Raw genomic sequence first — 26,940 nt, 5'->3', positions numbered from 1 at the left:
CTCTCATTCTGTTATCAGCCTGGATCATGAGTTCCCTCGTGACGCTGTCATCAGGGCACAGGATGCCCATCGTTGGACTGGGTACATGGAAGAGTTCCCCTGGACAGGTTGACATGATATTAATGGTTTTGTTTTTAGCGCCAACCCAAGCCCAACCGATAAAGAGCATATTATATAATGTGAAGCTCTCAGGCATACGACCTACTGTAATTACCACCTCTGGAACCAGCCACCCACATGCAAAACAAACAAGCGCTCACGTTCACCGTGGCTGTGATACTTGAGGGGGGACAAATAATGAAGTACAGAGGAAATAATCAGGAATATGTTGACAAAACGCAGGAACAAATATGTAACTTAAGTTCAGTTTTTCAGCTAGAACTACAGAGTCAAATGGATAGTTCTTTACTGAAGGTGCCCCAGGTAATTCTTTTTAAATAAAACACCCATGAACATCATATGTATCTATGTAGTTCCTCACTAGGTACTTAATAATTATTATCATTATGCCCTATTATCATAGATACTTACTCATTATTACCATCATGCCCTGTTACCATAGGTACAGTACGGTACTTCAACATTATTATCATTATGCCCTATTATCATAGATACTTACTCATTATTACCATCATGCCCTGTTACCATAGGTACAGTACGGTACTTCAACATTATTACCATTATGCCCTATTACCATAGGTACCTACTCATTATTACCATTATGCCCTGTTACCATAGGTGCCTTGTCATTATTCACATTATACCATATTACCATAGGTACCTAATCATTATCACTGCCCTACTGTGTCTATATCTGTACATGTCTCCAGGTGAAGCAGGCAGTGTTGGCAGCTCTAGACTGTGGATACAGACACGTTGACTGTGCTGCTGCCTACAGTAATGAGCAGGAGGTGGGAGAAGCTTTGGGTCTCAAGGTTGGCCCAGGGAAGGTGAGAAGGTTTCCATTTCATCCATCACCTGTCAGTGTCAACATTGTGTTAATATAGCCACACTAAAAAACATCTGTCTGTCCGTCCGTCCGTCCCTCCCTCCCTCCCTCCCTCCCTCCCTCCCTCCCTCCCTCCCTCCCTCCCTCCCTCCCTCCCTCCCTCCCTCCCTCTCTCCCTCCCTCCATCCATCCAGGCCCTACTTCGCGAGGAGGTGTTTGTGACGTCCAAGCTGTGGAACACCAAGCATGACCCACAGGATGTAGAGGCAGCCTGCAGGACCAGCCTGGCCCACCTGGGTCTCTCCTACCTGGACCTCTACCTCATGCACTGGCCCATGGCCTTCCAGTGAGGATCACAAGCATTCTGTCACCTGATTCACATAGCTTTCTTTATAGGAGATCAGAGACAGATAAGAGAAACTTTAGTATCCCCAGGGAGTAAATTGCATTGTTGTTAACAGCACTATAATGGTGATGGTTAGAAGAGAATGTACAAAGGCAAATAAGATAATAAGAAAATATACAATAAAATAACTTAGATAAAGGAGGTGTAAACTGAAATATACATTTAGTCATTTAAGTTGACACTTTTATCCAAAGCAACTTACAAGTTCTGTACAACAAATGTCAGCAGGAAGGGTACAACTCTGGCAGCTAAGTAACATTGTTCAGATATTCAGATATTTATTGAAGAAGTATGTTTTTAGTCAACGGTGGAAAATTGGGCGGGTTTCAGCTGTCCTGACTGTGGTGGGAAGTTCATTCCACCATTGTGGAGCGAGGACAGAGAATAGCCTGCTTCTCTTTGATGACCCCCCACGGAGCTCGGATAGGAGTGGGTCTGAGGCGGCCAGAAGATGCAGACCGTAGGGGTCTTGAGGGTGTGTAGTTAGATATAGGCATAGGATGATGCTAGTTTTGGATACGTTGGTCTGGACCTGCCTCCCTGTGTGTTTACGCCAGGCGGGGGAAAGAGCTGATGCCTCGACGGGAGGATGGGACCGTGTGTTACGCCGACACACACTACCGGGACACCTGGGTTGCCATGGAGAGCCTGGTGGACAAGGGTCTGGTCAAGGCCATAGGACTGTCCAACTTCAATGCCAGACAGACAGATGACATCATCAGCATGGCCAAACACAAGCCTGTGGTCAACCAGGTAGCGTCTATATTAATCCCAGCCGAAGAGTGCGTCGCGTTTCTCTGATTGGCCATGACGCCCATGTGACCGCGGCAGCGCGAGAGAGCGGCAGTGCGGAAATAGGCTGCATCCTCCACGTCAAGAAAGACAGATAGGTATTCTCTGCGACAAACCCTAACCTTAACCAACTCCGAAATAATGCCTAACCTTAACCCTAACCTTAACCAACTCCGAAAGAATGCCTAACCTTAACCCTAACCTTAACCAACTCCGAAAGAATGCCTAACCTTAACCCTAACCTTAACTTAACCAACTCCGAAATAATGCCTAACCTTAACTTAACCCTAACCTTAACCAACTCCGAAATAATGCCTAACCTTAACCCTAACCTTAACTTAACCCTAACCTTAACCAACTCCGAAAGAATGCCTAAACTTAACCAGCGAAAGAATGCACGTTTATAGCGAGAGATGATAAACGTAAAAAAGAAGAAAAAAAATTGAAGTGATTCGAACTTGTGACCAACCGCACCACAGGCTCCATAGCACGGCGGCGTACCAGTTGAGCTAAGCTTCGATGGAAAAACAGCTGGGATTACGGCTACATAATGCCGCAAGCTCTGCCGCTCCGCTCTGCCGCGGGGGGGGGCCGCGGCCAATCAGGGAAAACGCGGAAGCACTCGGCAGCACTCTTCGGCTGGGATTAAAGAATAGGCAACCAGGTAGGGGAGTGTCGCCTGTTGTTTGCCGACCAAGAAGTCTGCGATTGAATACTATGAATTGTTATTACAGCAACAAATTATGAGATAATTATGAGTCTCTCTGAAACACTATCTTTCTCTTTCTCTTTGTCTGTGTTGTAGGTGGAGTGCCATCCCTACTTATCCCAGGCTAATCTATTGTCTCACTGTCGGTCAGTGTGTGTGTGTGTGTGTGTGTTGCTGTCTCGGGGTCAGTTATGCTCGATTACTCTTTATGTTAGAATAGTACAGTAGTGTTCACCTCTCTGTTTCAGGTCAGTTATGGTCTATTATTCTTTATGTTTATGTTAGAATAGTACAGTAGTGTTCACCTCTCTGTTTCAGGTCAGTTATGGTCTTACTCTTTGTTTATGTTAGAATAGTACAGTAGTGTTCACCTCTCTGTTTCAGGTCAGTTATGGTCTATTATTCTTTATGTTTATGTTAGAATAGTACAGTAGTGTTCACCTCTCTGTTTCAGGTCAGTTATGGTCTTACTCTTTATGTTTATGTTAGAATAGTACAGTAGTGTTCACCTCTCTGTTTCAGGTCAGTTATGGTCTATTACTCTTTATGTTTATGTTAGAATAGTACAGTAGTGTTCACCTCTCTGTTTCAGGTCAGTGGGAGTTTGTGTGACAGCCTACAGTCCCCTGGGCAGTGGAGACCGGCCCTGGGCCTCTCCTGATGAGCCCTGTCTACTGCAGGACCCCCGACTGGGGGCCATCGCCCAGAGATACCAGAAGACCCCCGCTCAGGTCATACTCAGGTAACACATTGGTTGGTCCCTAGATGCCATACAGCAAGTGTTGTGAGAATCAGGTGAGCAGGCTAGGGGTAGTAGGAGAAAACATTTATAATCCAATATGGCAGACTTCATAGGTCCTTCATAATAATAATAAACTTTATTTGTATAGCACCTTTCATACACCTTGTTTATGGTTTGATTTACGTTTTAAATAGACAATAATAAAAAGAGTAAGATAAAATAGACAGTAAAATAGTGCAATAGTGCAGTGCAATAAAATAGAATAGAATAGATATTTTACAGTGCAATAAAATAGTTCTGGATTACTGTTCAACAGTTCAAAGTCGTCTTTACCTTCTCTGTTTGGTATCCAGTTTAAAACTTGACAGTCTTCCCTCCTGTGTTATACCCACTTTGACCCTTCGAACCTCCCTCTCAGGGTGCAGTTCTAGGCCTGGGTCCTACACAGTTTTAAAGCCTGACAGTCTTGTTTGATACCGGACAGTTTTTAACCTGTAATAAAAAGTAATAGACAGAGTAAAATAATACAGTGCAATAAAATAGTAGAATAGAATATATAGTACAATTATGCAATAGAATGGACAGAGTAAAATAGTGCTACAGTACAAGCAACAGCGGAGTGTATTAGAAGGCTATGGTGAAGAGGTACGTCTGTAGCTTATTTTTGAAAATATTAAGAGATCTAGCTTCCCTAATGTCCATAGGTAGTGTGTTCCATAACTTTGGTACATAGTTTGCAAAGGCTGCATCCCCGATTTTCCTTAGACTGTGGCTTGGAACCTTCAATAGACCAGTAGTAGATGATCGCAATGTTCTAGGAGGCACATAGTTGACCAGAGAATTTGCACCAATATCAATAGGGTTTTTCCCTCTAAGTTTAAGGGTCATGGATGAGCACAGCAAATTTGAAAAGATTTGACAAAATTGTTAGGTTCACACACACACACACAGGATCTGTGGCAGCAACGGTCGGGGTGGTTTCAGGAAGATGGGCTGTAAATGAAGATTTCTATAACCTCAACTGTTACCCTGTTGTGTGCTGCCGTCTACAGGTGGCAGGTCCAGAGAGGTGTGGTGTGCATTCCTAAGAGTGTCACCCCCTCCAGGATCCAGCAGAACCTCCAGGTGTTAGACTTCAACCTGTCAGAGGAGGACATGAAGCAGATAGACTCCGTGAACCGCAACAAGCGCTTCATCGTCCCGGCTGTGGAGGTGAGTCACTGCTCATCTCAGACGACACCTCAGAGGAGGAAGGCACTTCTTACCCAGGACAGAGCCTGAAACGGACAGTTGCTTGACATGAAAGTAGTCTTCACCAAAAACTTCAGCGATGAGACGTATAAATCTCAATTAGAGTGCGCCTTCTTTCTTCCTGGAAATTATTAGAAATAAGAAATTATTTTCTTTTAAAAGTCCAGATTTGATTTCTATAAGCCTGCTGGAAGCACACGGGACAGACGTTGAGGTTTCTAGTCTCTGTAGTTGAACTAACATCAGCTATGGTTGTGCTTGTTGTCCTTCACAGAGGGATGGCCAGAGTGTCTGGAGAGATGCACAACATCCTCATTTCCCCTTCAATGATCACTACTGACCAGCCATGTTCCAGTTATCTTCACCATTAGTTGGAGCACAACTGACCAGCCATGTTCCAGTTACCTTCACCATTAGTTGGAGCACAACTGACCAGCCATGTTCCAGTTACCTTCACCATTAGGTTGAGCACAACTGACCAGCCATGTTCCAGTTACCTTCACCATTAGGTTGAGCACAACTGACCAGCCATGTTCCAGTTACCTTCACCATTAGTTTGAGCACAACTGACCAGCCATGTTCCAGTTACCTTCACCATTAGGTTGAGCACAACTGACCAGCCATGTTCGTTACCTTCACCATTAGTTGGAGAAATGAAGAAACACAGCATTTAAAATTAAAGATGATCAGAATTTCAACTGTGCTTTCTTCTGACAATTTTGTGCTAATTTTATGCCAGTCTTTTTCTTACTGTTGTGAAGCACTGAGCTGCAATTCTTGTATGAAAGGTGCTATACAAATAAAGTCTATTATAATTGTATTCTACTTCCTTAGACAAACTGCATTAAATCAATATATATATATATATATATATATATATATATATATATATATATATATATATATATATATATATATATATATATATATATATATATATATATATATATATATATATATATATATATATATAGCAAAGAAGGCAAGAACACATTTTAAATGCACAGGTTTCTTTTTATCTTACTAATCAGAGGATACTCAATATTAACATAGCAATTATCTTGAGAAAATGCATTTGATCACATTTTCTTCTGTTGGAACAGTGACACCAAGTGGCCAATAATAGAACAGCCAGTGTCCAGTGGCTCCATGTTTTGAATAATGATCTATTCTAGAGAAATGATGATGACCGAGACAGACATGAATAACATTTTCATTTTGTGAGATTTTATTTTCAACATGTTCAAACTTGTCATACATTATATGCTACAGTTCATAAAAAATGAAATAGCAATTTTTATTTTTGTCTTATAGTCTAGCATAGAATCCCATCACTAAAGTCATTCATGAAGGGTTGTGATATATTTCAGAATGAGTCCACTCAAAACCCCTTCCTCGTCCACATCAATCAATCGCCTTCCACGCCTAACGTCCCCCATGCCCCCCTCCCACCCGCCCCAACGCACTTCCGAGCCAGAGCAAACCAAGAGCTTACATGCTTTCTCCACCCGAGGGAAATCATACAAAAAAGAACACATGAAAAGAAGCACAGTCCTAAAAATTTGGAATCTGGTGAGAGTTTGTACAGGTGTGATCCCAGCACTGGCCACTGTGGGGCAGTGTAAGCCTATCCGTAAAGGTCATCGTCATTGTCTTCGTTGAAAACTGGACCACTGCCGGTTCCTCCTGTGCCCTGGCTGGGCCCGCTGCCCCCTGCAGTACTGGAGGGAAACCTGCCATTGGACAGAAGGAGGCAGGAAGGGGAAATCATTACACAACGCTGAGGAGTCCCATCTACACTTCCCGTTGGTGCTCCATTCAGTCTCACAACAAGTACGCCAGCAAGGGCAGATCCAGAGAGCGCCAGCTGTTCCCTATTCTACAGACTACTACACTGCTTCGTTCCCTATTCTACAGACTACTACACGCTTCATTCCCTATTCTACATACTACGCTACTGCCTCGTTCACTATTCTAGACTAAGACACTGCTTCGTTCCCCATTCTAGACTAAGACAATGCTTCGTTCCCTATTCTAGACTAAGACACTGCTTTGTTCCCCATTCTTGACTACGACACTGCCTCATTCTAGACTAAGACTGCTTCATTCCCTATTCTACATTGCTTTGTTGTTGCATCACTGCATGAGTCATTGGTTAACACATTGGGCGCCAGGGGTTGTGCCCATCATTGTACCCAGTCTGCCACCATTGTAAGCCTATGGAGATGTTTACCTTCTTTGCAGGGCTATAACTTTTTAAATATTGCTATATTGACATTACTATGGCCCATTCAACATCGATTATCTATCGTTCCGGATGTGGGAACGTTATATTTTTTCATTCATACATTGTTGTGTTAATACCGTCTAGATTAATATAAGTATGTTTTTAAGCTTTTCTGCTGTAATTCCAAAAACGCTAGTTATAGGCCCAAACGCATATGATAAGATTATCGATTGCCGTTTCTTTCCTATACACGCTATATTAAAAAATTCAAATGTATATGATCGGTATACGACCATATTGCTCGCATATGCTCCTAGAAATATCTGTGTGCGAACCGGAAAAATCAATTACTCGCACGGTGTGCGAGTGAAGATTACAGCCTCAGTCGCTTTTTTCTCTGATAATCGTTCAAAAACTACAAGTCCCACATTGCACTCAAGCCAACTGTCCAATCACAGTAGAGTAGAGTGACGTGACTGGTTTCAAGGAGAAAAAAAAGGAAATGACCAATCGGAAGCTCTCATTTTCTTTTGTACTTCCTGAAAGTCCGCCATTGCGATATGCGAGCGTTTTCCGAGACACAAGTAACATTATGAGAATAGCAACACTGTGTACACATTAAAATTGCGATAATCAATTATAACATTTTCAAATCGATGCAGTTGAATTTTCCCCTTAGGATCGATGCGATGCATTGTTACACCCCTACACCAAAGTCACTGGCCCACTGTGTGTGTGTGTATATGTGTATGCTAACTGGCTAGCGTTATCAACAGCAGAGGTGGGCAATAAGATCCAGCTGCAGCGAAGGAGTGCAAGCGGTGTGACGTAATTGGCAGAATCGACTGTCAATCAATGGTCTACCTGACACGCAAACTCATAAACAATGTTTCTGTACTGGAGGTGTACAGTATTTCAATAGGCAACCCTGAAAGGATTATTTTTCTAGAAGAGCAACACTAGCTAAAACATAGGCATTGTATGCATAAAAGGGGCAAAAGCTAAAGTTAAGTGACTGTTACTTTTGTAGCAGTAGTTTGATTTGATAGTTTATTTGATAGGGACAGCACATGTTAATGAACATCAAGTACAAAATACAAAATGTAAACATGCAGGGTTGTAGCAAGAGCTAATTTACACCAGGAGACAGCAAAACTCTTTCAATAAATAAATAGCCTGCTTAAGGTAAAAGCATGGTGACAATCAATGATAAAAACAACAATAAAAACAAGTTACATAAACTAAATCAGATAAAAAATGATCACAGTTCTGGTTTGCCTTAAGATGCAGTTTAAGATGAGTCTTGAATATGGAGTATGTGGGGCACTCTCTAATCACAACTGGTAGGCTATTCCAGTAGTTACCACCTTTAACAGAGAACACAGTTTTAGCAAAGGTAGTATACCGAAAGGGCACATTACAGTCCCCTCTACTGATGACCCTGCTGGTAATGCCAGTGTCTCATTTTTGTTCAATGTCACTGCCTTTCTTATTAGGCCTAGTTGTTGGCTACAACTTTGCCACAGTAGGCATTAATCACTTAATAGTTCGAATGTCTGTGTCCCATTCCCGTTTGCACACGCAGATACACACACACGCGCACACAGTGGGCCAGTGACTTTGGTGGTATGTGTGCTATTGCACAGATGTGTGTCCCGTTCCCGTTTGCACACGCACGCACAGTACAAATATACATTTATTTTTGAAAAAAATAAACTGTTACTTGAAATATTTTTACTGTGCTCCTAAATATTTTTGTGTGCTCCTAAATTTCTTTGTGTGCAGGGATTAAAGCAAAAAAAATTCTCCTGACAACTTTTTTTCTGGCCAAGTCATATTATTATTTTAACCTCCACTGTATTTTTTTTAATAGCGTTAGCGTTTTAAGGGAGCCTACTTGTAGAGCCTACTGTCCTGACTGTGACTATAGACCCTACTGTTGTGGTTGTTGTGCCAGGCAGGGAGGCTGTGTGCTGGAGAGCGTGAATGCAAGTCTTGTGGCTAGCTTCTGATTGATGGCGAGCTAGCACCCCTTTCCCATTACTTTGAACCATGAACTAAACGGCTTGTTATCATACAAACAAGGGACTAAACGCGTTTCGCAATTATGCCACAACAACAATGGACAGTCTCCTCCCCACCATTTGTATATATTTTTTACCACCCACCCCCTCCTAATGTAAAGTCTCCTCCTCATCATATGTATATATTTACTGTTAGGATCTCTGGGTAACAGTACTGTATATTTGCATATCGTATATGTGACAAATGTAACAGTACTATATACTTGTAAGTCATGTATGTCCCTATGTCATGAATGTCATGATGTCATATGTTGTGTATGTCATAAATGTCACTATGAATTGAAAATGGGGGACCCTGATGATGTAAACAAGACAAATGCCTTTCTCTGGTCTGCATCCCCTTAACAATTGTGTGTATTGCTACTGGATTTACCAGATCCAGAGTGAATGAACTTTAATACATGAGACCCTCTTCTTGGGACCCAGTAAGTTTTCGTCGATAATCCAATGTACAGTTACAACCCCCCCCCCCCCATCACACCCACCCAACCACCTCCAATGTACAGTCCCCCCACCCCACCTACCCAACCTCCACCAATGTACAATTTCTACGTCAAATGTATATACTCTATTTTTTAGACTATTTTTGTATCACAAACAATACTGTATTTGTAAATCTGGTATGTCATAAATGTATAGATGTAACAGTATTGTCTATCTATATGTCATGTGTGTCATATATGTTATGATGAATTGAAAATGGGGGACCCTGATGTAAACAAGACGAAAGTCTTTCTCTGGTCTGCATCCCCTTAACAATTGTATGTATTGAGCTGTACTGTATTGTACCCATTCTGCAATCTGTTAATAACAATCAATCAATATTTAACAGATTGCAGAATGGGTACAATACAGTACAGCTCAATACACACAATTGTTAAGGGGATGCAGACCAGAGAAACACGTTTGTCTTGTTTACATCAGGGTCCCCCATTTTCAATTCATATTGAGATTTATGACATACACAACATACAGATATACATCATGACATACAGAACTGTATACGTAGCATATAACGCATATTTAGAGATCGTCTGTATCAGTGGTTCCCAAACGTCTTGTTTATGCGGACCACTAGATTGTTATCAAGAACATTTGCGGACCACCTCGTATGCAAACAGTAAACAAAATAAAAAAATGTATCAACATTCATATGTACATTTATCATACACGGAAAGCGAGCGGCGCAAGCACACACACATATCCACCAAGTCAGAGACGAAATGCACAAGTTATTATGGTTGCAGACATACAACTAAAAGACACAATAATTGAGCTTAAACCCCCTGAGCTTCCCACAAGGGTGCACAACGTTTAAATGTCAGTTGACTACCGATACACTGTATGAAGACCACAAGGTGCAAATAAGAATCAGAGAAAAGTTTGTTTGGAGTGGAATTGAGTTGACGTGAATAATACATTACAGTAACGGAGAATGATGATGAATGTGATGCAACAACAACACGTCGCGTAAATAACGTTCTGATTAACAAAAGGCATTCGTTTTGTGGCATTCACGTTACCTAGATTTATCAATAGCAATAGTAATATTATGTTTCTTTAGACTAGAATAAGTAAAATGAACTTACTATCTCGGAAAAGTTGCAGCATGTCTCGAGTCTCGCATGTCTTGAGTAGAGCTAAAGCAATGGCAGACATTTCAGAAACTGAAAACTCAAATAGTCGCTTCCCATTGGTGCTGAGCACAGCGGAGGCGGGTGAAAGCGCTGTAAACGATTGCTCACAAATGACTGCTTGATGCCTGATTGGCTCAGGTTAAAATCCGTCACGACTCGGAATCAAATGACGGAATCTCCTAATGAAATGGACGGATATCAGTCTCAAGACGGAACGCTTTAATGCCTGTGTGTGCTCCTAAATTTTTTCATTTAGGAGCACATGTGCTCCTTGGGAAAAAGGTTAGCGTAGAGCCCTGGGGGGTCGTTTATAAATCCTTGATCGTCAGTAACGGCTTTATTTAGTATGGGTTGATATATTGATCAGACTGTTTGCAAACAAAGAAATGGACTGGGGCGCCCCAGTGGCGAACCACATAGCGCGCTCAGCCGCTGCACGGCCAACCCGGGTTCGGGAATTATTTGCCAAATGTCTTCCCCCCACTCTGTCTCCCATTCCTCCTCTCTCTCGCTCTACTGGACTGCCCAGTAGAATAAAGCGATAAACGCTTAAAAAAAGAAAAAAGAAATGACAATCAAGCTGAAAGAAACGTTAGTGTCGTCTTACCGTTCGCCGATGAAACTGGAGGAAAAATATCCCAATTATTTGATGCTGAACTCCTAGATCCATTTCCGGTTTGTATGGCGCAATAAACGCCGAAATCATATCGATTATTGCGTTTAGAAAGCGATCCCAATGCACTCAAGTGTAGGCCTGCCGCGATAAGCAATAAATCGATTAATTGCCGCGATAATTAAAATTAATGCAATGATTTTGACGGGCGCGATTAATTGCTATTTGCGCGTTTGTTTTAATGAGGCGGAACCAGTGCCCCTTGTCAGTCACTGTCCGTGTTGGGAGGCGGGCCGCTGGCTTTACTACAGAGCAGAGAGCACAGCACAGGAGCTCCGTGGGGCAACACCACATAGCTTAACTACATTTCTCAATAGTGTTGCTCCTTTTAACCAAGTAGCGTTATTTGTAGTGTAACGTTAGCGTTTTAACGTTAGTAGCTAGTACTTAAAGTTAGTTGTTCACCAACAATCTCAACATTTGTTTTATCATTAGCTCATGTCGATCTACTAGTAGCATCAGCAAGCTAACGTCAGCTGGCCCCAGTCCACTAGCAGCATGTCGATCTACCAGCAGCATCAGCAAGCTAACGTTAGCTGGCCCCAGCCCATTAGCAGCATGTCGAAGTAGTAGTAGCATCAGCAAGCTAACGTTAGCTGGCCCCAGTCCACCAGCAGCATGTCGATCTACCAGCAGCATCAGCAAGCTAGGATAATCACAACAATACTTCCGGTCCGGTCGGTGGGCTTCAAAATAAAAGTCTAAAACACCGGAAAAGACGGAGCGGTGGGCTTCAAAATAAAAGTTTTGGGAAATAAATTTCTCAAAAAAAAATTCTCTAACCGGTCGCAATAATATCGCTTATCGCGATATTTTCGTGGGCAATTAATCGCCCAGCAAAATTTGTTATCGTGGCAGGCCTACTCAAGTGTTTGTCTGGATCCACGCAACAATATATCTCTGGCGGAGGAATTTCCTCGACGCACCGATCGCCACTTCCGGTTTGCCGAGAGTGTAACTCGCCCGACCATCCACCAAGCGGCGGTATTGAGGCGTTGCAATCTCAGACAGGCTGCCGCTGCAGTCCGGAGGGAGGCTGGATGAATTATGAATGCCATGGCGAAAAAATTACAACTTACGCCGTCTATAGCGCACAATGTGTCAAGGCGGCCATCAAAAGAGGGCGAGTGCGCATGAAATCAAATTCTGGGAGCCATTATGTGGCAATATACACAGCCAGGCCCTCCCCCTACGCATCCAACTCATAGTGCTGTGCAGTCCCCTTCCCATGTCCCATGACCAACATCCTCCTCACCTGCAGAAAGAAGAAAACTCCCTGAAAGCGAGCAAGTACCTGAAGCTGCCGAAGCCGCGGCTCTGCTGCAGGGTCTGGGCGAACATTTCGTATTTACGGATGTCGTTGTCACTGACGGAGCGACGGGCAAACCGCATGGCCTCCTCGAAGTGGTCCTTCCTGATCTCAGGCACGGGGTCGTCCTCCTCCACCTCCTGCAGAGTAGGGGGAAGAACGAGGGTGGAAATGTGACACTGTGGTTTTCAGGCGCACATCAGGGATGACTCTGCTATCCTTTCCTCCGATAAGGATGCGGACAAGCTACAGGCCACTCTCAGTAAGGAATTCTCGACCATAAAACATTGGCTCATTGACAATAAATTATCTCTGCATATGGCCAAAACAGAATACATCATCTTTGGTTCCCAACCCAGGCTGCGGAAGCTGGTCTCGCCCAGCATAAATCTCGAGGGACAGCTTTTTGCAGCAAAAAAGTGTATACCGTAATTCCTCTAATAGTAACCAGGTCTCAAATACAAGCCGGGTCTCTATTAATGGCCGGGTGCGCTCTTGAGCTAAGCAATTATAAGCCGGCCTCCTAATACAAGCCGGGTTACTAATATACTGAGCTGCATACTGAGCTAGTTACTTGATTTCACTGTAACGTTGAAATGACCAGTGACCACCTGTAATTGCACTGTTTACTATTTCATACAGTACTTGGTTTCAATAAATGAACCCAGTACATTTTACTGGGTTCAAACTGACACAAAATGTTGATTTATTCATTATGATCCGTTTGAAAATTTGAAATATAGGCCTCCCTCTTATACAGGCCTCCTCCTAATACAAGCCTGGTACCCGCTACAGTTGAAACAAATACAAGCCGGGGTTACTATTAGAGGAATTACGGTAAGCTATCTAGGTTGCCATCTAGACAGCAGCCTGAGCGGGGAATCCATGGCTCTCAAAACTATGAGCAAGGTGAATGGCAGAACTAAATTTCTGACCAGGAAAGCACATTTACTAGACCCTGAAAGTCATCGCATTCTGGCAAATTCTCTTGTTTCTTGTTGCTTCGACTATGCTATCTGTTCTTGGTACGGAGGTCTGACCAAAGTTTTAAAAGATAAGTTACAGGTTTCCCAGAACAAACTCATCCGATTAACTCTAGGACTAGCCTCCAGAGCACTTGTGGGCAAACAACACTTCCAGTTGCTGGGCTGGCTCCCTCTGGAAGCCAGGTCCGTTCAACTTCAGCTCAACATAGTTCACAACATTTACAATAATAGGGCCCCCTCTTATCTTACAAATTATTTTCAGTGGAACAGGGACATGCATACCCATAACACCAGAGCCAGCATTGCTGACCTGCATATTCCAAGGTTCAAAACTAATATGGGCAAATGTTCTTTTAAATTCTGGGGAGCCACAAATTGGAATTTGCTACCTTCACAGCTAAAATGCATCAGTAGCCGGCACAATTTTAAGAAAAAAGTTAAATCATGGCTCCTCGACAATATCAAAAACTAGATTTGAAAATGCATGAAAATGGTGTCTGATACATTGTTGCCTGTGGCTACATTTGTACTGCATTTAAAATGTTCATGTCTATGTAGTTTGTCAAATTGTTATTTATGGTCATGTTTTGTATTGCTTGTCTGTCTGAGACCAAGGACCACAATGGAAATAAGTCTTGACTTTTTTGTGTAGCATCCTTGACGTTTTTCTGGAATCTTGTATTTTTAAAAATGTCTAATCAAATCAAATCAAATTCCTTTAGTAAAATTAAATTTTTAAGACATTTTACTAAATCAACATCTGGGCTTTCATAATCTGACTTATTAGTAAATTCAGAATACACAGAGCTTCCAACACTTCACATATGATTGTATTGGTAGTAGAAAGAAGTATTGTTAAAATACCATCATTCTCCTCTTTCCACCAGTGTACAAAACTAATCTGAAGCTCAAATTATAAAAATGAGGCCACAGGGGGCGGGTGGACAGAGAGCAGCTATGGTTGGTAAGGGAGGGTGGTAGAGTGAGCACTGACCATAGCAGAGGGGTTGGTCTGCCTCTCTCTCTCTCTGCGGATCTCGTTCTCGATGCTCTCTCTGATGGCCAGCTTACATGCCCGCTGGCAGATCTCCGTGAGGTCAGCTCCAGAGAAACCATTGGTCATCTTAGCCAAGTAGTCTATGTCCACATCCTACAACAACAAAGAGATGGTATTAAGTTAAGAAAACGTTCCGCTATGTGGAAGAGCACCAAGCTGAAAACCGTACAATTCTCCGCCATAAAATAAAAAACACAATATCTGAAATATATATACGGTAATACATTTTCTAAACCAATGTATTTTACATAATAGTAACACTTGATCACTCCCACATTTGCTGAATTGAATTCCCTCATCGTCTTTCCCATAAATACAGTTTTAAAGCTACTTTTAATCATATTACAGAGGGATATATACAAGTGATAATATTTATCAACAAAGATATACTTGACATATACTGTATGCCATGACTAAAACTAAAGTGCTGGACTAGCTGCCAGAGATGTACCCCTCCTGCTGACTTGTTGTTCACAATCTGTAAGTCGCTTTGGATAAAAGTCAGCTAAATGACTAAATGTAAAATATATGTAAATGAGACTCAGAAAAAATAAACATAACGGGTTATGCCTCTATTGCGAAAGTGTAAACGGCAGGTGTGACTATGTGTGTGTGTGCTTGGTAAACACTGAACCAGGTTCTCGCTCTAGCTTTGGGTAGGCCAGAGGGGTTAGTGGCAGTGCACCAGTAGCCCTAGTTTGAAGATTGGATGAACTCAGAATTGTGACTTGGAGGGGCGGCTGGGTGGCGCAGCGGACATTGCGCTAGTCACCAACGCAAGAGACACCGGGTTCATACTGACTCAATTGGCAGAGTCAGCGGGTGGAAGTCGATGGGTGGTAATGGTGTGGACAGCGACTCCTACAGGTTGGTTGGGGACGCCTGCACAGCAGAGACAGGAAATGGCGGGGGTAGTGTGAGCCTCCCACACGTTACACCTCGCCAATGAGAGTCCGCGCTGGCAGGTGAAAAGATGCGACAGGCTGCCTCCTCGTGTATCGGAGGGGACACGTGATGCAAGGATTCTATCCTCCCTACAACCGTCCAGTGGGGGGCATATGTGAGCAACGTTCAAGACAGGGGAGGGGAGAATTGGCACAATGGAATTGGGATGGGAGAAAAATAGAAGAGGCGAAAAAGTGGATAAAAAAAGGAATTGTGACTTGGAGGGTCTACGCTGTGACAGACGGGGACCCGGTAGGTTGAATAAATGCAAGGCTGATGCAGCAGCGCTAGTACCCTACTACTATACTTACACTACTGCCCATCATGCTAATGTGTATACTACTGCCCATCATGCTAATGTCTATACTACTACCCATCATGCTAATGTCTATACTACTACCCATCATGCTAATGTCTATACTACTACCCATCATGCTAATGTCTATACTACTATACACTCAAAATGCCAGAAATGTACCCCTCCTGCTGACTTGTTGTTCACAATCTGTAAGTCGCTTTGGATAAGAGTCAGCTAAATGACTAAATGTAAATATATATATGTAAATGAGACTCAAGAGTGTAAAAAAACAATTTATATATACAACGGGTTATGCCTCTATTGCGAAAGACTTGCGTAAATGGCAGGTGTGGCTGACTTGTGTGCGTGTGCGCGGCAGGAGAACAGCCTCGTCACCTTGCTAATGGGGCTCTTGCGGAGGTTGGCCTTGAGGATGTTGATCCTGCTCTTCTCGTCGGGCAGGGGGATGTAGATGAGCTGGTCCAAGCGACCGGGTCTCAGGATGGCGGGGTCGATGATGTCCGGTCTGTTGGTCGCGCCGATGATGAAGACGTTCTTCTTGCTGGACATGCCGTCCATCTCGGTCAGGATCTGGTTGATGACACGGTCCGCCGCTCCGCCGCCGTCTCCCACGTTGCCGCCGCGGGCCTTCGCTATGGAGTCCAACTCGTCGAAGAACAGCACGCAGGGGGCTGCCTGGCGAGCCTGGAGACACACAGGGAACAAAAGAGAAGGTTATACAATAATACAAACACTTTAACTCTCCTAAAAAGATTGTGAAAACTCAACTAGTTCAAATTTTTTTTTGATCTACTTTTTTCTCCAATTTTCTATTTTTCTCCCATCCCAATTTCGTATTGTCCAATTCTACCCTCCCCTGTCTCGAACGCTGTTAGGCCATGCCTCCCACAAGCCGGCTGCAATGTGGATGAAGCCTTACATCACGTGTCCCCTCCGGTACTCGAGGAAGCAGCCGTCGCATCTTTTCACCTGCACAGCGGGATCTCTCAGCGGCGGGGGTCTGCGTGGGGTCTGCTTCCTGATTCTGCTGTGCAGGCACACCAACCGACCTGTAGGAGTCGCTGTCCACAACGTCCGATCCCCACTCATCAGCTTTCCCACCCCTAACACTGCCAATTGTGTTAGTATGAACGACCAGCCAAGCTGATAGCAATGCGGAGCTGGGCTCGAACCCAGCGTCTCCTGCATTGGTGGCAAGCGCCTTGCCCACTACACCACCTAGCCGCCCTCAACTAGTTCAATTTAAGACTTTTTTTATACCACTTAGAGCTAAATGAAATGCCAATTTCACGACTATACTAGCAAAAGCTGCTGGTAGCCCAGCAAAAAACAAGGGACTCGAAATAATATTAAATCTATGAAATGTTTTTGTATTAGACTGTACCTTTTCATAAGGCTTTAAATTGAGAATAATTTAATAATTTTTAAGACCCTGCAGATACCCTGTAGGTAAGAGCAAAAACAGTCGTTTCATTATTCCGTTCATTGTTCTGTTTTCAGCGCTATTTCGGCTACACTCACACCTTGTCAAAGATTTCTCTGACGTTGGCCTCGGACTCTCCGAACCACATGGTGAGGAGCTCTGGTCCTTTGATGGAGATGAAGTTGGCCTGGCACTCGTTGGCAATGGCCTTGGCCAGGAGGGTCTTACCACAGCCAGGAGGGCCGTAGAACAACACACCCTTGGACGGGGTCATACCGAACTTTAGGAACTTCTCTGGGTGCTCCACTGGATACTGTAAGAGAGGAAGGACAAGGACAATAAACTAGAGTGTGTTCTAGCTGCTTTATATGTTGAATAACAAAGATTCATGATTTTTAAATCCAATGTGGGATAAAATATGATTATCTTAGATAATTACCAGAGATCGTTACAGTGAGATTATGATATATTCTTGCACAATCCACACAGAATTTATATTCATAGCTTTATAATGTTACCAGCTGGTTTGTACCGTTCAATAAACTGCAAAATAGCTAAGGAAGAGCAAAGTGAAAAATAGTGATTCATATCGTGAAAATATTGTCATATTTTGGCCATATCGCCATATTGCTCGGATGTTTATACAAAACATTGCCAACATAAACAAACCTTTTCCAGACACAAAATAGTCCTATTCATTTCCACGCTCCCTGTGCTTCAGTTCTGGCACATCTCCACTCTGTGAGGCTCTTACATACCTGCACCAGCTCCTGCAGCTCCCTCTTGACATCTTCCAGACCTCCGATATCTTCCCAGGTGATGTTGGGAACCTCGACGACCGTCTCCCTCAGAGCTGATGGGTTACTCTGGCTCAGGGCCCACTGAAACACACAGAGTAGAGCACCATTACAGCCTGGAAGACAGGGTTTCATTTAACCGGAAGATATCCCGGGCGGCGAACGTTTGAATCCCAAACACCGTACACTCAGTAACAGGAACATTATACATTTCTAGCATGGGTGGCCCCTGCGAGAATCTAACCTCTAACCCTGGCTGTTTTAGTGCCTTGCTCCATCCGTTTACATATGAAATGACAGACGACAACAACACCGTATCGACATTCTCACCCTGAAGTCATCCATGGTGACGGCCAGGGTGTTCAGGACCTCGGCGTCGATGGTCTCATCTTCCAGGTCGATGAGGTCCATCTTCTTCCTGATGGCCTGCAGAGCCGCCTCGGAGCAGAGAGCTGCCAGATCCGCACCCACGTGTCCATGGGTCTCATTGGCAACCTAGATACACACAGAGTCACACACACCATGTAGAGTCTGTTCAGATGTCCTGCAAATACACCAACACTACAGCCACTGTTTGCAATGAGAGCGGATATAAATCCACATGGTTTAATGTGTTGCCGGTCAACCGTCTGACATATAGACCACTGCACTTCCACTTTATATTGAGCTCATGGGAGAGAGAGCAGGGGGAGAAGATTAATGAATGTGGATGAGAGCCTTGACATTAAGTGGTTGTAGCTACGGCTGTGGGGGTGCTGGAGACATGATCCAATACTTTTATACGCCAGAGTCTCTGGAATACGGAGAGACCAATCCCAAGTCGATCGGCACTTTCTCGGCCGAGCTATAGTCACTTTTCCGCACCTACTCCCGAACTCTGCATGCGCAGATCGCCCACGGAGTCTCTCTGGATTGTCCAGAGATCTAGGTTCATCAATCTGCGCATGCAGAGTTCGGGAGTAGGTGCGGAAAAGTGACTATAGCTCGGCCGAGAAAGTGCCGATCGACTTGGGAATGGTCTTTGTGTTGCGGTGGTCTATACAGACCTGTTCCAGGTCCACGTCGTCGGCCAGCTTCATGTTCTTAGTGTGGATCTGAAGGATCTCCAGTCTGCCTGTGGCGTCGGGGATGCCGATGTCAACCTCCCTGTCGAAACGCCCTGGTGAAAACAAAACAAGAGGTTTATTAGATCTACTGGGAGAGAATATAGAATGAGCACAGCATTAAGATTTATATGCACTGGGGGGCGCTGTTGAGCGAGTAATGGAGTAAGACGTACCTCATGCTGGCTCTCGTCGAGCTTCTTTTTATTTTAAGTTAGTAAGAGTTTTTATCTCATAAAACATTGTGAATTTCACTCAGGATATATTACTTAAGCCAGCGGACAATGTTTGTGTGGACAGATGGCGGCGCATCTGCGTAAATATAAGTACACAGGCTCTTCCATCCCTAGGCCTAGCACAGCCCAGAGGTCTGGTTTGGCACACACGCCGGAGACCGAAGTCAATCCTCCTCCAAGAATACCAGCCATGGACGCCGCAGCGGAGAAGACGGAGATTCTGTGCACGCTAAAAGCGGACATTTCTGTGATAATAAAGTTAGAAATAAAAAATTCACTTTCCGAGAACCTAAAGGACTTTATTAGAAAGGAGCTGCAGGAGGTAAAAATGGAAATACGTAATGATATAGCCGCAATACACGGTGAGATAGACACGCTGAAAACCACGGTTGGTGAAATCGAGACAGGACTATCAGCGTGGTCGGATGAAGTCGTGATTTTGCAGACTACAGTCAAGGATTTAAAAGCCGAGATGGCTGAGATCAGAACGAACAGTGAGGACATGGAGGGAAGAATGAGAAGAAATAATGTGAGGATAATAGGGGTCCCGGAGACTAATGGTTAGAGCTCGACAGCCGCCGTCTCCAAGCTGCTTAAGGACGTACTGAAGATCAAGGATGAGATTCTGGTTGATCGCTCACAGGAGCCTGGAGCCGAAAAGATCCGATGGAAAGCCGCATGCAATCGTAGCTAGGCTACATTATTACCAAGATTGTGTGGATGTGCTGAGCAGAGCGCTCACCCAGGCCCCGCTACAGTTTGACGGAGTGGACATTGCGATCTTCCCGGACTACGCAGTAAGTGTCGCGAAGGCCAGAGCGACGTTCACGGAGGTGAGAAGACTTCTACGAGGCCGTACAGACACCAGATACGGCATATTGTTCCCGGCCTGATTCCGCATCACGTATAATGGAGAAGATAAAGAGTTTGTCGACGCAGGTGAAGCGATGCGATACGTCAGGAAGAACATTGTTCCTACAACAGAAGATCTTGTCGGGTAGGCTGAACTCAGTGCGCGTCGGCACTCTGGGTCTGATGATATTCTAACTGACATTACTGTAAACTGGCTCTTGAAAAGAAGGGATATATTTATCAGTGTGTATTGTTTGTGCTGTGGACGCGGTGTCATCTTAACTTAGACAGGATACTGCTTACTTAAAGGGGCTATGCGTTATAAATGTCATTTTTCAGTCTCTAGCATTGTATTATAGTAATAGGAGTTCGTATCAATGTGTTTTTGGGCCTAAATACTATATTGACGAATTCCTCAGCTACAGCCCATCCCCTGTTTGCCTCTAGTAAATCAGGTCATGTTGATTTGACGACCTGGTGCACGTCACAGGGCGCTGTTTATAGCGCACGGTGATGTGATTGGCTCTGTGGTTTTAGTAATGCCCGCCTCCATTCTTCGACAGACAGACCGGCGTTAGCTCTCGGGACTCGGGAGCGATCGCTAGCTAGTTAGCACCAGCCGGGGCCGGCGTTAGCAACCGGGGGCGTCGCGGAGCATTCAGCCTGCTGGCTACCTAGATCCACTTCAACCAGCGTCGCGGAGCATTCAGCCTGCTGGCTACACAGCTTGTCGGTGTGCTAATAGCCTCTGCAAGCTAACGGTAGCTGGCTCCAGGCTATTAGCACATCGACAAGCTGCTGGAGCTCCCGACGCTCGGCTGGTTGAAGTGGATCTAGGAATGCTCCGCGACGCTCCCGGTTGCTATCATGTGCAGGTCCTCTTCTCAGACCTGTGTACTGCACACGCATCATGCAAGCTACACATCGCTGCATGTTGATCAATGGTGGCCCACTCGGTGCATCACAGTGGGCTACTATTGTGCTAACAACAACCGCGGTGTCCGGCTTGTCGGCCGGCATGAGTGCTCGATTTAAAATGGTTCTCTCCTCTTTGTATACCTTTGTCCTCACAAGTATTCTGCCAGGGAACTTATGGATACGACAATAGTAGTAGTTATAAGGTGTTTGATCATTGTGTCGTTGTACATATTGTGTATACACCGTTAGAAGCTAACGTAGCTTAGCTTGGTAGCTATTGTGCTAACAACATACCCCGACGTCTAGCTTGTTAGCCGGCATGAATGCCCGATTTAAAATGGTTCTCTCCTCTTCGTATACCTTTTTCCTCACAATTATTCTGCCAGGGAACTTATGGACACGACAATAGTAGTAGTTATAAGGTGTTTGAGCTTGTAACGTTAGTTAGCTCATAGCTATCGTTTGAGCTTGTAACGTTAGTTAGCTCATAGCTCTCGTGTACCACGATAGCTATGAGCTAACTAACGTTACAAGCTCAAACACCTTATAACTACTACTATTGTCGTGTCCATAAGTTCCCTGGCAGAATACTTGTGAGGACAAAGGTATACAAAGAGGAGAGAACCATTTTAAATCGGGTATTCATGCCGGCTAACAAGCTAGACGTCGCAGCATGTTGTTAGCACAATAGTAGCCCACTGTGATGCACCGAGTGGGCTACTATTGATCAACATGCAGCGACATGTAGCTTGCAGTGCTTTGCCCCACAGGTCTGAGAAGAGGACCTGTGGTACCCTTGACTGAGATTTCATAATCAAAACTGTTAGATCAACCCTGAAAACTGAAAATATCTGTGGTAATAGTTCATAACATGGACTCTCAGAGTGATGGAACCTATGTTAGCTTCTAACGGTGTATACACAATATGTACAACGACACAATGATTTACATTATTACAAATATGGTAACGTGGTTGTGGCTTTTACAAATAGTGGTAACATATATATATATAGATAGACAGTACTGCTACATCTCTATATTTATGACATACCATATTTGTATGTAACCTGAAACCTAAGGGGGGACCCTGATGTAAACAAGACGAAAGTCTTTCTCTGGTCTGCATCCCCTTAACAATTGTGTGTATTGAGCTGTACTGTATTGTACCCATTCTACAATCTGTTAATAAAGTTTTCAATCAATCAATCAATCAATCAATAAGACCTCCACCTGGATGGAATGACGGGGAGATGGGCGGAGCTATTTGGTGGGTGGCTGTCACTCAAAGTGTGGGTGGAGCCAAGCCAATAATAGCCTGCTTTCATGAGGCTGAAAAATGCTGGTTTTGAGTACAAGATTAGAAATATAAAACAATGATTATTTTTGGAATAAAAATTACACATGTGTTACATAGACTCACAGGAAGTGTGTAAAGTTGCCCAAATAGTGCTAGGAATAGCACTGCATGACACCTTTAAACATCACTGTAAAGTGTGACATGTAACAATTGAATCTATGATTGGATATTAAGTTGTACAGCTTACTTGTCAGGGGATAACTAATAGGTGACCCACTGGTCACATACAGTACCCTCTGACAGATAGGTAAGCACAAGCACACGCACAACACATAGCAGTGTGACAACACGCGCACATCCACACACACAGACGCGCATGCACAGACACACATACACAAAGACACACACACACACAGATACACCAGCTAGTTCTAAAGCATATCTCCTCCTCTCCTTTAAATAGAAAAAGAAAACAATAGTAGTAATAATCAAATATTTTCCTTTTCTTTTCTCTTTTATCGCTAAAGAGGGAGGATATATATAGATGTATATGTGTTGTTCGTGCTGTTCAGACACACACGTACGCATACACACACCTAGAGATACGCACACACTCACACGCATACACACACACACCAGACATTTCAGTGTGACACACCGCTCAGACACACACACACACACACACACAAAGACACACGCACACAGACACACATACACCAGCTGGCTCCTAAAACATATCTCCTCTCAAAAAAAATCCGTTTTCCCCCTATATATAATTCTTATCCGGAGTGTAGTGCTCTGCCCAACCTTGGGGCCAACTTAAAAATGGGGTGATGTTAATGTTAAGATATACCACTACTGTGTTTACATAGGCCACCAGGGATATCTTGTTTTGGTATATCTTGCTGGGCAGGAGAGCCTGTTATAATATCAGGATCGGAGTTTAATTCTTTTTTATTTCTATTTTATATATTATATATATTTTTTGTTAACTCTTTGTTTTGGTTGCCTAAGTCAAGAGGCTCGGCGAGAGCTTGAGTGGTTGGCTCTATAGAGATCCCCAACACAAGCACTATGTGTGGATTTGTTTCGGTAGGGTATTATGTTCACCTTTTTTTATAGGTGTAAGGGGGGAGGGTTACCAGACCTGTATGTTCATCAGACTTAATCAACCACAGGTTTGTAGGCCTATTGCTTTCTATCTACAGCTGTGCCAAGACTTCAATGGGTTCCAGATGCATGACCTCTCTCATCTATTATGGCTAACACCAGCAATGCCGGAGGGTTGGATGGGTGCTATGTCAACTTTGTAAGTTGGAATGTTAAATCGCTCAATCAGCCAACAAAGCGCAAAAAGATACTTACACATCAACACTCAACAGCTCAACACTGACATAGCGTTCCTACAGGAAACCCACCTACGAACGGCAGACCATTCTCGACTGAGGGGGGGATGGGCGGGACAGATGTATCACTCCAACTTCCACTCAAAGGCCAGAGGGGCAGCCATATTAATTGATAAAAACACACCATTTACTATGTCAAGTGTGGAGACTGACCGCGTAGGGCGCTATATTATAGTAGTGGGGAAGCTCCATTCATTCCCAGTCATTCTGGCCAATGTCTACGCGGCAAACTGGGACAAACCTTCGTTCTTCTCCAGCCTTTTTTCTCGCCTACCGGATATGACCTCACACCATCTCATCCTTGGCGGCGACATGAATTGTGCACTCTCCCCGGTGCTGGACCGTAGCTCGCCCAGAAGGGCTCCCCCGTCTAAATCAGCCCGCACAATCCAGCTCTTTCTTAAATCATATGGGGTAGCTGACGTGTGGCAGTTTCGTAATCATACATCCAGAGGAAAGTTAGTTTAGGTTCGTGTTAACGTTAGATAATGTACAAAATAAACATATTCCGCTGCTATAGACGTCGCTCTTTTATTTTGAAACCCCCCAGAAAGGAAGTCATTATATTAGCTTTAGTGTTAGCTCCGTTAGCGTGCAGTATATCAATACCAGCAATTGGATTACTGTTTTCTAAATTGGGGAGGCTTTTAATCATCAAGGTAAGATGATTTTAAGTCATGGTATCCATAAACTTCAATCGGTTCGGATCCTTTGAATGAATGAGAATGTAAACAAACACGGCTTCACGTAGAAATCACTGACTGCGCTCAGAGAGGAGTCGTTAGGCAAAAAATAGTTCAGAGTATATCTGCTTAGAAAACGTAATTGTCAAATTCAATTATTTTTTATTTCTCCATGTGGTAAATACACAGGTCACAACATGTTTACAGGAAGATTTTGGAGTTGTATTTGGAGTGTATTTCGTGACTGTAGGGAACGTCAGGCTCTAACTCCGCCCCACTTCCAGTGATGAAGCTAAGCTACGCTAACGGAGCGACTGTTCCCTAAGCTAAATGCATGCACAGAGACAAAAAAAGGTATGCATCTTCTTGTCTAACTCCAGGGAAGATGTTAAATAAGCTCATTTCCCAAAATGTTGGAGTTTTCTTTTAACGCCGATGTCAAGGTCCTCGCTAAAGTTCTGGCTCGCCGTCTGGAGGGGGTTCTCCCCTCCATTATCTCACCAGACCAAACAGGCTTCATCAAGAACCGGTACTCTTTCTTTAACATCAGACGCCTCCTAAATATCCTTTATAGCCCCTCTCCACCCGGAACACCTGAGGTGGTCCTCTCCCTTGATGCTGAAAAAGCGTTCGACCGGGTGGAGTGGGGCTATCTTTTTCACACACTGGAGAGGTTTGGATTTGGCCCTAAGCTCATAGAATGGATAAAAATTCTATATACATCTCCGATGGCTGCCGTTCGCACCAACAACAATATATCCACCTACTTTGAACTCCATAGGGCATAGGTGTCAAACTCACGGCCCGCGGGCCAAATCCGGCCCGCCACGTCATTTGATGTGGCCCCCCAAGAGCTCAGGTAAAAAAAAAATTATTAAAATATTAATTATATTATTGGGTTAAAAAATAGCAGTGTTAAAATAATTGTGGGTTAATGCGTTAATAAAGCTTTAACTTTGACAGCCTTAGTTATTACACATTCTTACACATACATGTATGTTGAACATCTGAGGTAACAAAGGAAAAAAAGCCAAAAGCACTTACTCCTCAGACATTCTTTGACAATTTTACAGCCCAAAATACAAAAAAGATCCAGGCGGAATAGGTAACAAAGGGTTGAAGAAATATTGTCTGAAGTTGAACTGTCAGATGCAAACTGGCTGTGAGACATAACCGAGCATCTCGCTCAATTGAATAAGAAGCTGTAGGGACGCAAACAAGTCCCACCCAAAACTTGACCAATATAGTTGTGAACTGAGACAACCCTTATTTTGTTATTTTTGAGTACAGTTACAATTGTGTGTTCATGCAGACACATAATAGCAATTTCATTACGAATTGAAAATGGGGGACCCTGATGTAAACAAGTCGAAAGTCTTTCTCTGGTCTGCATCCCCTTAACAATTGTGTGTATTGAGCTGTACTGTACTGTACCCATTCTGCAATCTGTTAATTAAAGTTAATTAAACTATCTTCCATTAGTTGGATGTATGGCCTCTGCAAGGTTGTGTGCAGCCATTTGTTTTTGTAACATCTGCTACATCTGTCCCACGTGTTCTTTGCAGCTCACAGTTGTTAGTTCTGCCCCTCTTGACTGTGACAAAAAGGTTTTGAACAAACTTAATGTCATAGCTTGTATTTGATGATATTCTTCTTTGTTATTTACTTGAATGGTTTGATCATTGATTGGTGGAGTAATATGGGGTTCTGATAAACTAAAATTATTTGTTAAAATAACATAAGCTAACATATATTTTTACATTTATGCAAATGAATATGCAATATGTATAACTTGAATAAGTAATAAATACAGAAACACCATGTTTAACAATATGTAAATGTGTAGCTACATTTATTTTACATTACATTAACATTTATACGGTCTTTGGCCCTTTGAGGGCAACCATAATGCTGATGTGGCCCTCTGTGAAAATGAGTTTGACACCCCTGCCATAGGGGTACGAGACAGGGATGTCCCTTATCTCCACTCCTTTTTGCGATCGCAATGGAGCCCCTTGCGCTGGCTCTGAGGCAGAACACCGATATCAAAGGGATCATGCGTGCAGGCTCGGAGCATAAAGTCTCGCTCTACGCGGACGACATGTTGTTGTATATATCACAACCGCAAACGAGTCTCCC

At 43.6% G+C, this 26,940-nt stretch overlaps 2 protein-coding genes across 2 annotated transcripts in view; one reads left to right on the top strand and one right to left on the bottom strand.

The window, feature by feature from the left end:
• Positions 1-26: 26 nt before the first annotated feature.
• akr1a1a (aldo-keto reductase family 1, member A1a (aldehyde reductase)) lies at positions 27-5,315 on the top strand (the record flags this gene model as incomplete). Its single annotated transcript, XM_084323457.1, has 8 exons — positions 27-107; positions 831-950; positions 1,144-1,295; positions 1,913-2,108; positions 2,953-3,002; positions 3,449-3,598; positions 4,651-4,810; positions 5,124-5,315. 8 exons carry the CDS (start codon positions 27-29, stop codon positions 5,187-5,189), a joined length of 975 nt encoding a protein of 324 aa, XP_084179583.1. The 3' UTR covers positions 5,190-5,315.
• Positions 5,316-6,060: 745 nt separating this feature from the next.
• Positions 6,061-26,940, bottom strand: part of vcp (valosin containing protein) — a 75,535-nt gene continuing 54,655 nt past the window's right edge. The window contains exons 10-17 of the mRNA XM_084323543.1: positions 19,353-19,465; positions 18,637-18,801; positions 18,268-18,390; positions 17,610-17,822; positions 16,462-16,770; positions 14,760-14,915; positions 12,765-12,919; positions 6,061-6,582 (exon numbers count right to left, since the gene is read on the bottom strand). Of these exons, the coding sequence (XP_084179669.1) occupies positions 6,477-6,582; positions 12,765-12,919; positions 14,760-14,915; positions 16,462-16,770; positions 17,610-17,822; positions 18,268-18,390; positions 18,637-18,801; positions 19,353-19,465 (1,340 nt within the window). The 3' untranslated portion in view covers positions 6,061-6,476. The remainder of the gene's footprint in view (positions 6,583-12,764; positions 12,920-14,759; positions 14,916-16,461; positions 16,771-17,609; positions 17,823-18,267; positions 18,391-18,636; positions 18,802-19,352; positions 19,466-26,940) is intronic.

The sequence above is a fragment of the Notolepis coatsorum genome (assembly GCF_963971535.1).
Source record: "Notolepis coatsorum genome assembly, chromosome: 10".
In the NCBI taxonomy this organism is placed as follows: Eukaryota; Metazoa; Chordata; class Actinopteri; order Aulopiformes; family Paralepididae; genus Notolepis; species Notolepis coatsorum.
The sequence above is the reverse complement of the archived record's forward strand: the minus strand, read 5'-3'. Positions and strand labels throughout refer to the sequence as shown.